The 11,020-nt window shown below is 41.7% G+C and overlaps 1 protein-coding gene across 1 annotated transcript in view; it reads left to right on the plus strand.

Moving 5' to 3' along the window:
- LOC109487923 (spastin-like) overlaps positions 1–6,510 on the plus strand; it is a 32,219-nt gene extending 25,709 nt beyond the window's left edge. The window contains exons 10-16 of the mRNA XM_019792024.1: positions 365–440; positions 2,528–2,619; positions 2,974–3,096; positions 3,836–3,915; positions 4,501–4,571; positions 4,949–4,989; positions 5,905–6,510. Coding sequence (XP_019647583.1) covers positions 365–440; positions 2,528–2,619; positions 2,974–3,096; positions 3,836–3,915; positions 4,501–4,571; positions 4,949–4,989; positions 5,905–6,027 — 606 coding nt within the window. The 3' untranslated portion in view covers positions 6,028–6,510. The remainder of the gene's footprint in view (positions 1–364; positions 441–2,527; positions 2,620–2,973; positions 3,097–3,835; positions 3,916–4,500; positions 4,572–4,948; positions 4,990–5,904) is intronic.
- The last annotated feature ends 4,510 nt before the right edge of the window (positions 6,511–11,020 follow it).

Below are 11,020 nucleotides of genomic sequence, written 5' to 3' on the forward strand. Positions count from 1 at the left end.
TGCCATTTGCCATATATATGTAACACACCGGCTTATTCTGAAGCTTGGTTAGATATGAGATGTTGCCTTTAGTATTGCATTTAAGACAGTCTGACATGTACTAGTATTATAGTAGTATATGAGTTCAAGTTTGGGATGAATGCTACATAAAATACAGGATTAGATTGAGATATTTTGGAGTGGCAAATAGTGCAGAATGAAATAGTACTGCGTTAGCAATTTTCTCAAATTAGCATCAATCAAATGAAGTCGGTTAAATCCAAATTAAAATCGTCTATTTTAGAATTTTAGGATGTCTATACTCCATTTTTATGTCATCTGCAAATGTGCAAAGTGAGAACCTTGCCTCCCTTTCCTTTCCCAGGTTGGAGAGGGAGAGAAACTGGTGAAAGCTCTGTTTTCTGTAGCAAGAGAACTGCAGCCTTCCATCATCTTTATGGGTAAGACAAGCACGTCAGCTGAACGTACTGCGTCTGTGTCAATATATCATAACATAATCTGCTTAACACTTAGGCAGAACGTCTTGTTTAAGGCTGTGCTTGCCTTTTTAACCCTTGTCCTGCTGGCATTCCTGGCACAATATTTTTCAATAATTTCATGTCTTAATTAGATCATAAGAAACCCAAATTTTTTTGCCCTGCTGTGGCACAGTTACTTCCGCATTCGTTGCGTTTCGCTGCGGTGTGATGCGTTGCACGAGAAATACTCCCAAATCGTACCTATACAGGGTGTTATATAGATGGTACTGTATGTGCCGCGCGACATATGTTGCGCACAGCAGGACAAGGGTTTTAAGGATTACATGATTGTATATCCCGTCTATGGTTTTCAAATGTTGTGTTGAAAAATATATCATCATTCTGCAACATGCAAAATTCTGAATGCAACGTTGACCAAACATCCATTACCGAAAACTGTGGAAAATCTTGGTTTTGCACGTACATGCACAGTACGTTCAGCCAACATGCTGGTAAGACACTAAAAGGTGGAGTTTCCCATCTACCTATAATTAGCACTCTCCTGAACTATTGACTAAGGCCGACTTTAGACTGACGACGGTATACAATCGCACGACAATCGTTGTGGGCGACGGCTGACTTTAGACAAATGACCAGAAAGTGTGACGGACACCCGCAGCGCAGGAGGGCACGCCGCGCGCTAATTCAAAATGGCGAGAGAACCCCTTTTTTCGGCATGCTGCAGAAGATTGTTTTTATTCTGCTTTTAACTCGTTGTTCTGTGGATGAGACTCCTAGTTTGTGCCCAGCAAAGAAGGGGTATGAGGCACATGTACCAAGCGGGGCAATATACTCAGTGCTGCCGGTGCTGCCGTCGGCCGGGAAATGTGGATCGGCGGATTGGTTCGTACCGGAGAAGTAGCGATTGGTGGCTGGGGATTGTACTAGACACGTATGACGATACAAAGTCTTTGGTTTGACGGCATTTAATGATACTGGCGATGTGCTTAGACATGAAATAACGCTTGCAGGCTTATTTGCATAAGGCCAATGACCTCCCACTTCCTTCGCCGGCGACGGTTCACTTTAGACGGTGGAAAATCCTCCTCGGACCCCCCACTGAAGGATCGCACGATAGGGTCCGAGGTGGTAGTTACGACGATTCGAGGATTACCGTCGTGCGACTATTTTGATCGTGTTTAGACGGTTGTAAAATACCGTCGCCGGCAACATCTTGACGATAAACATTCGTACGACTATTTAACTGTCGTCAGTCTAAAGTGCCCCTAACTCACTGTACCTATCAGGATAGACCCTGCTGCAATTGATTGAGCTATCAAAGATACATAAAAGCCATCCGTCATCTTTATCTCTTGTACAGCTCATTGGGAAGGCTGTTATGGTGGAATTAGGGGAACCTTGGAGGCTTGCCAGCAGTGCTGCCTTCAGCTGATAGCCACCTGGCTAATCTTTTAGCTGATGAATGCATTACAGGCCCATCTTTGCTTGGGTGTAAAGTCTTGTACAGTAGAAAATAACATTGAAAATCAAATTTTTCCTGCACCACTCAGAATTTAGGAAATATTCATCATACTTAATATGGATTATGATTTGATTTGATTCTAAATGCTTCTCATAAACCTTTGCTTTTGTTTCTTTTATACTTCGTACGTGGTAACAGTCGGTGCAGTCATTAAAAATCCACATACACCTAAACCCAGTACATGACTAGCTGCAGGTAGACAGCTATACAGAAATACCTGCACAGCTCCAATTTTATGTGCACTAACCTGCATATACCCAGTACATGGACCAGTGCAGGTTAGGTGCAGGTAGACATCATAAATACATGCACAGCTCCAATTTTACCTGCACTAACCTGCATATACCCAGTACATGGCCCAGTCCAGGTTAGGTGCAGGTAGACATCAGAAATATCTGCACAGCCCCAATTTTACCTGCACTACTAGTAACCCGAATATGCAGGTGGTATGTCAAGCCCTGGTTTACATGTACATGTATGTTTCTTGTAGATTGCTGAGTTATAAATTCTTTTATGTGTCCTGTAGATGAGATTGACTCCTTACTGTGTGAGAGAAGGGAAGGGGAGCATGATGCCAGCAGGAGGCTCAAAACAGAATTTCTCCTGGAGTTTGATGGGGTGAGTATTAAAGGGATGTTTTGGTCTCAACTGTTCTTGACCTGTAAAATATCTTGAAAGCTGTTCCAAAATAGGAATGATTGTGAATGATGTTGTTCAATTGGAATTGCCTTTCCCAAGGGCACAAGATCAGTGACAAGGGTGGGGATCGAACCCAGGACCTGAGCCGAAAGCGCTACACGACCCCACAATTTCCTCCTACTTCCAGAGAGTCAGCGATTGCATCTGACGAAGATTGAGGAGATCGACCGAGTTCCCTTCTTGTGTTGGAACTTGACAACTAAAGAATATTGTGCTATTCCATCATTCACCAACTTGATGAAATTATTCATGGGTGTATGGTATGCACTGTAGGTGCACAGTGGAAACGATGACCGTATCCTGGTGATGGGAGCCACTAACCGACCCCAGGAACTGGATGATGCCGTCCTCAGGAGGTTCGCTAAGAGGGTCTACGTACAGCTGCCTGAACTAGAGGTGTGAACACCTTTACTTTTCTCTTACACACTGAAGACCAATGTTGTTCCTAGGCATAACGCATATAGCAAACTCTTATAACTTTATATTCTATGTTAGGTCTTTCATGATTATTACATCAGCGTAGTGCTTTGCTTAGAGTGATTTTAGGTTACATTAGGTACCACTATGTTTTGACTAATTTTAGATTCATAGCTTCAGTCTATGTTTTCTATTCTACTATGTTTCACTGACAGTAATGTAGATGGGCATGCAATTCAGCCATCTGGACAGACAGACACACATACATGTGGGGTCGTGTGGCGCAGTCGGTAGCGCGTTCAGCTCACACCCTAGAGGTCGCGGGTTCGAATCCTGCCATGTCACCGATCCTGTGCCCTTGGGAAAGGCACTTTACACGACTTTCCTCACTTCACTCAGGTGTAAATGAGTACCTAGCTTTGGCTAGGGATGTCCCTCGGATAGGACGTTAAATGGAGGTCCCGTGTTTGGGAGAGCCACACCCCACGCACGTTAAAGAACCCACCGCACTTATCGAAAAGAGTAGGGGACCTTCCCGGTGTGAGTGGTTCAAACGTTACAGTCTAGACTCGGGGTTGACATCTTTGAAGAGGTGATAGTCACCTGTTATTTCAATCCTTCCACAAATGTGGTAAATCGTCATAAAAAATACATGCATACATAAATTGAAAACTTCTGTGAACCACAGATCTGTAACCATATTTCTTGTCTCCTACAGACCAGAGTTGTTATAATGTCCAGACTGCTAAAGAAGCACAACAATCCCCTCAACCAGAAAGAGTTGCAGAACCTCGCAAGGTAACTTATAGTCATTGTACTGACAAGTTGTATGTATTGAGTTATTTGGGCTGGAGCTGCACAGAGCTCGTTGAGCTGTTTAGATAGGGTCCAAAATCGTTTGCGAAATCTCGTTGGGAGAGACCTGCATGCCACCTTACAACCGCTTTCACACCGGCACGATGTTGCAAGTCTGGCGTTACTATATCGATATTTCCACGGCAGATGCTCTGCTGAACTTCACTCCCTTGTACCCCCACTCAGAACATTCTCTGCAAGAACACGCTTAGCCACCTCAACAGCAGAAAATCACCCTTTCTTCCTCAATAGTCCATCAGTCAAGAGAAAATTTCATGCTGACAGTTTCTTCCCCACAAGGGGTTAGAGAGGCAATATATGAAAGAATATACAACCCCACCCTCAACAGGGGGGCTACGGGTAGAACTCTCATGCACTTGACACAGAAGAAATAATCTTTGCATGCACGTGATCATTAGCCTGGGTACCATCCGGATTTTTGCTACGCAACGCTCGAAAAAATCCGACATATGATATAATGGGATAAGTGTGTCGACTATAACACTGTTGATTTTCTTTCTCACCCAGGCAAACAGAAGGCTACTCAGGAAGTGACCTGACAAACTTAGCCAAAGATGCAGCACTGGGACCTATCAGAGGTTAGGCTTACTCATACTCTAGGTGGCTACTATTATAATTGTATCTGTGAAGAAGGAAAACGTCTTGTTTTTGCTCTGTTACCTCTTCTTCTTCTCCAAACATATAAGGTCAATGACCTGGACCAGACATCTGTTACTATGGTAACTGTAGCAGACACCTTGTGGTATTGGGTTACATAGCTACAAGTGCTTGTTACAATACATGAATATGTTTGAGTAAGAATAAAGAATGCAGTAGTTGGGTAGGCTAGACCATGTGAAGGTAAACGTTATGAATTTGCTTTGCATAGTAACTTTCTAGTTACCATTATAATTGGCAGTTTATACTCCCTATTGTAGGCAGGTTCACAAAAATTTTACATCTTTCTCTTCTGCAGAACTGGATCCCGCCCAAGTGAAGTCCATGCCAGCAGACAAGGTCACTATTATTTTTTAAATGCATTTCAAGCCCTATATTACTTATTAGCCTGGGTGCCAGACTGTTGCCAAGGCCAGTAGATAGCCTGCTCCTCGGCTCCAGAGCTAGCCTGGGTGCCAGACTGTTGCCAGGGCCAGTATACAGGACAGCTCCTCGGCTCCAGGGCTAGCCTGGTTGTCATACTGTTGCCAGGGCCAGTAGACAGGCTAGCGGCCTCGGCTCCAGAGCTAGCCTGGGTGCCAGACTGTTGCCAGGGCCAGTATACAGGCCTGCTCCTCAGCTCCAGGACCAACATGTCCACAAGGAAATTTTACCACAGCCCCCTCAATTAAACAACTTACACTCTGCTTTTCAGGGTCTAACTTAGGTCTGGCCAGTGTACAACGGTCTGTCATTCACGCTACTTCTGTGTAGTTTTACCATATTTCTATTTGCTCATCTTTGTCAGCGTTGCAAGCTTTGAGTCCTCAAAATCAACTTTGTTAGCTGGAATCTTACACTAGATTCACTGCAACATTACCCTGTAGAAGTGAAGAATGTAATGCAAAGGCATGTTGCATTTTTTCCATTCAGGCCACACCAATTTAATTTGTTGGTTCTCAGATTTGCCTCTTCATTTTTTTCTGATTTGCAAAAAAAAGATTCTGGTTCTGAATCAACTCAAACTCATATTTTGTCCCCAACAGTTAAGGAAAGTCCTTTTCTTCCTCGTTGTTACAGTTTTTCCATCTATCAATTCAGCGGTTTGATTAAAAGTATACTAGTATATGGGGGGTATAATAGGATGCCTAGACCTGTTTTTATTTTTATTTCATTTTTGCCCTGTCGCTTCACAATCCGAGAACCAACAAATGAATTGGTGTGGCCTTAAGAGGGATTTCTTCGAGTCACCCATTTAGCATTTTTTTTATACAGATCCGTAACATCAGATACTCTGACTTTGTGGACTCGCTGAAGAGAATACGTCGCAGCGTACCTCAGAACTCTCTGTCGTCCTTCGAGCAGTGGAACAGGGACTACGGAGACATGTCAACCTAGCAGCGCTGGACGGAGGTTCTCGGCACGTTGGCAGAACACACTGCACCTGCGCAAAACCCAGCAAGTTTTCAATAATCCACTTGCCCTTTTGGGCAAGTACAAGGTCATTTTCACTTGCCCAAACCAACTTTTCACTTGCCCAAAATATACATATTTCTATGCATTTTTACTACCACCAAGGAAATAATATTACTTTGGAGTTTATAATGCTGGATGCTTTATGTAATATTGAAATAAGGTGGTTTGACTTGCTCCAAATACCGTAGCAGCAATGCTTTGCATCCAAACAATTTGCTTGTCTAGGGGCAAGTCTAGGGGCAAATGCAGCTGCCCGAACAGTACTTTTACTTGCCCTGGGCAAGTGGACAATTGGACTTGTCCCATAATGTACTGCACATAGCACTTCGGCAGAACATCTCATATAAGGTTGTATTCGAGTATATATGGTTAATATCCCGTCTGTAGTTCCCAAATATTGTGTTGGAAAAGACATCGTCTGCAACAGGCAAAATTCTGATGCAACGTTGACCAAAAATCCAACCAAAACCTGAAAAATCAGGTTTTCGCGCAGGCGCAGTACGTTTTGCAGACATGCTGAGATTCTGTCTTCTCTAGTCCTCAGAAAAAAAATGTTAATACAATCATGGAAAATTGTGGAAACCTTGTTTAATTCCCATGCCTGAAAAGCCATTTAGATGCATCAAAGCCTTTCAAAGGTACTTAAATGTTCTTAAATGTTGAATTGAAAAATCCTTTCATGTGAGAAAACACATCTTAGTAAATATTAGTCAAGCATGGCTGTCACAAGCGATGGGTATTTATGTTTGTCCACTGAAAGTCAGGGGCCCAATGTTCCTATACCATTATTACGTCACAGTTTGTTCACTGCAATGAATGCCGGTCAATTGCCATTTCTATTGTACAGGGGTGCGTAGCTCGGTATGTGTTTGTGTAGCGTTAGCCTGATATAAGGCGTTTAATACTACTTTCGTCTAATGTCACAACTAAATCACCCATGCGGCATGTAATGCTGTGTCAACACAAATAGACGCAGCAAAAATCAGACATACCTTACTTTGAAAACATTGAAATGATCTTTCTTCTTTAACTGACTGTTCTAGAATGTTCTTTAGAACAGGTAAACAAACTGTGACGTAATAATGGTATAGGTCCATTATAACGCCAGCTCTATGATGTATATTTCAATTTTTTTGTCAAAATTTCCAGTTAAAAAAACATGATAAGGGACGTTTTGGACAAGAGCTGTTTAAACCTTCCCTATAATCCATGAAAGAATTGTTTATTGTACATATGATTTGACTTATCATGTTACTAGGTTTGTTATACAAGGGATATGTATGGTGGGCAGTAATCATCTTTGTAATTTTGTATAATTTTCACTGAAATACAGGCTAGTTGGCAGCCAGTTGTCTGTCTGCCAAAGTAAATTATGCTGACTTTGTTAGTTAAGACTTTGTACAGGTTTTCAAGAGCTTCCAGTTGTACATATGTTACCAGTATTCCTTTTCATCATGGTACCACATTACTAATCTGCTCTTACTTCTATGCAATTACTGTGAATTCAGCACCAAGGACAGACACACCTTGTTGTCCAGATACACGTTACAGGTCTTACGTTATGTTAGGCTGTACGCCTGCATGTCATGTGCAAAGCCATATTGACGAATAAGTTGCTCTGCAGTCCATTCATTCCTGTCATTTGTGCAATCCATTCCATCATTAACTTTTTTGTATATATATATATAGTTGCAAGGAAGCCAGACAGTCCAGAAGGCTTAGACATGAAAAGCATGTCAGACTCCACATCTAGATGTTTACATTTAACAGGATCTGCATTGCTAATCCAGCTTCAACCTTCCAGTACTTGTATTCAAAGATTCGTGACTTGACTATAGTACAGTGTTCTCATAGGCCTTCCCTATGCTGTAATTTGGACCCCCTATGCTGTGATTTGTACCCCCATGCTGTGTTTCAACCAGCATAGGGGTGTTTTTTTTTGTAAGAAATTAATAAATCTTGCCAAAAAATGAAAATATTATTTTAGAATTAAGCTTTAGCAAACGGAAAACATTAACTTTACAAAATCTGTCCATCAAAAAGTGAGAAATAGTGTCTCAGGGGGTTATGAGTTAAATTTTTTTCTGGTCAACGAGCGACTTGCGCCGCGAAAGTTGCCCTTCTGCACGCGACCCCTACACTGTGAAAAAATCCTGGTGAGAACACTATAGTATATACACTGCAGGACCTGATGTTGGATCAATGCAAAACCACATTTAGTGATGATTGAGTCCAGCAACAGACTTTGTCCCAGCTGACTTGTGCAGTAAACACAAACTTGCTGCTCAACTGATAGTCTTCACCAGGCCTTCATAAAGAGGGGAGAATTCATCCAGGGGAGTTGGTCCACTGTTCAGGTCTCATTTTCCCCCTCGGATGGGTAAATGAACCCTATGTTCCGTATAACAGGAGCTTTCTGACTAATTTGCATTATCTTGTCTTGACTTGTCTGACTTTTGTTCCTTTTTCGACTTCCAAAAATTTGTCTTCACTTTATTTGCATATCAATCAATAGTTTGTGCTTATAAACCTGCATTTCCCCTCTGGTCTCTCAGTCACTGACGAAAGCTAGTGGATACTAGCTGAAACGTCTGACGTTTTCAAAATCATATCCAGTTGCTTGAGTAACTGCTTTTTGGTGAACCCTATGGTGGCCAAACTCCCCTGGCCAAGTATTCTCCCTATTTGGGTGAATTTTATTGTTTTTCAACCCCCATTGTTAGTCTGGTGGAGACTAAACTGATCTCACAGCCCTAGCAGAGGTCACATAGCTTGATACTGTTTCACTGTCATTATATTCTCATTGAGGAATGCATGTTTCAGCAGACAGGTCTGTTCATATATGCATACCATGATTCAGAAGAAACATGCTTGGCTGTGCCTTAGTCATGATGAGGCCTCACCAAAGCTTGCCATAACAGAATGATGATACGACACCTGTATTGGCAACCTGCATCGGCACTTTTTCTACGCCTTCAAGTACATGCAAGCAATGTTGTCCAAGAACCTTTGTGAAGAGTCACAATATGTGGACATGCAGTGATGTAGAGATGCTAGATTGTCTCACAAATGTGATAGCAGCTATCGCTGAAGTCTTCGATGGATTTAGAACATGTCCAACATGCTTTTTTTCCATCATTTTTTACAGGCCAGATCCCTAAAAGTTAGAAAGAAACCACACATTTTTCCCAATTTGTTTTCAGGAAATGCTGTATAACTTCATATTGTCCTGATTTAGCCATAATCATTTTCATACCGAAATGCTGGAATTCTGCTTCAGAAGCAGTTTGTACATGTACATGATGATTGTTCTGCCTTGGGTATAGCTGTTAGTATGGACAGGAACATAATTATGATTCTTCAGCTCTAAGCTTTATATATGGTATCCAGCATAAATGGAACAGTTGTATGAAATACCTCGATTACGGTTTTAAATGGTTGTTGGTAATGTGGCAGTTTTAAATAAACCTACTTAATCAACTTCACATCTGTGTTTCATAAGTTTTACAGTTTAATCACAGTTGTCACAGTGTGAGCTGTTGTAGTGGATGGCAGCCTTTGTAGATAGTGGAATGCCTGGCGTTTCTATGTCCAGTAGCTGTGTGTAATGTGGATTGTAGAATGAGTTCATGTCTGTTCTCAGTACGTGTTTATCTAATCCAAAGAAATTAAGGCTCATGAAGTACTGAAGCTTCTTCTATTACAGCAACAAGATGACTACTAGGCAGTTTTGTCCTTTGGCACGTTCTTACATCACGGATGGTTAATATGTTTACCTTTGCAGATGAGAAAACATTGTTCATGCTCTGTTTCTTCTTCTCCAAACACATAAGGTCAATGACCAGGACCCGACGTCTGTCGCCATAGTAACTGGTGTTGTAGCAGACACCTGTTGGTCATCTTTCATACTGCTTAGCCCAACAAATGGTAGTGTTGGGTTACATTATGTAGCAAGTGGAAGGATGGAGGGCCTGGTCACCTTATATATGAATGTGTTTGAGTAAGAGTAAACAGAGCAATAGTTCCACTAGAACATGTAAAGGGAAACATTAATTAATTGCTTTGCAAATGTTTTATTTTCTAGTAACAATATTGTATGCTTTCAAACGGCTGAATTGAAAACACAAGACGTGCAGTATGAAAGCCACATTGGTGAAGGATCGAACATGAATAAAGGTTTATTACTTAATGTTGTGCATCATTCTTGTTTCTTCAAAAAATAAACAACAATATGACCATAGAGTATGCATAATTTATGTTATACCCTTCAATACATGTTACTGTATTTACATGAACATCTTTGGCCATACATGTACATGGCCACAGCTTGCATATTTTGTAACTGCGGGGGGTTCAGTCAATTCCAGAATACTTTGCATCAAACTTGGTGCATACAAGTATCCACACGATGGATGGATGCTGACCAAACTTGGTTCAAACTTTCAGTAACAAACAGCAGTAGATTTAGACACATTCCTTTGGCTTTGAGTTACAATTTTCCAAACATTGCCTATCAGATGCTTGTACTTAGGCCACACCGACTTAATTTTATAGATGACATCCTCTGAAGACCCCCAAACTAGTGCGCGCGGGCGAATAAAAAAAAATTCCGGCCAAAAAAAAAATGAAACTTAACCACAGAAATGCAAAGCTGGTATTGTGAATTTGCAGCAGTATATAGCGACGTATACGACAAGCCGGCACATGCTGGCTTTTTGCAGAATTTTTGAATCTGCACTCTACGTATGTACTGAGTTTTTGAGTCTTGGAGCTTCGGCAGCCAGAGTTGTCTCCGTTTTGTCGCTAACCACCATGGACTACCCAGGCCTAGAGCCAGGACAGAGCCTTTGAGGACGTGGTCTTTTTTTTTTGAGAACAGGCGATAATCAATGCGCGCGCGGATGTGATCCATAAG

This window comes from Branchiostoma belcheri, unplaced genomic scaffold, assembly GCF_001625305.1.
Source record: "Branchiostoma belcheri isolate BF01 breed outbred unplaced genomic scaffold, Haploidv18h27 scaffold90, whole genome shotgun sequence".
Taxonomy (NCBI): Eukaryota; Metazoa; Chordata; class Leptocardii; order Amphioxiformes; family Branchiostomatidae; genus Branchiostoma; species Branchiostoma belcheri.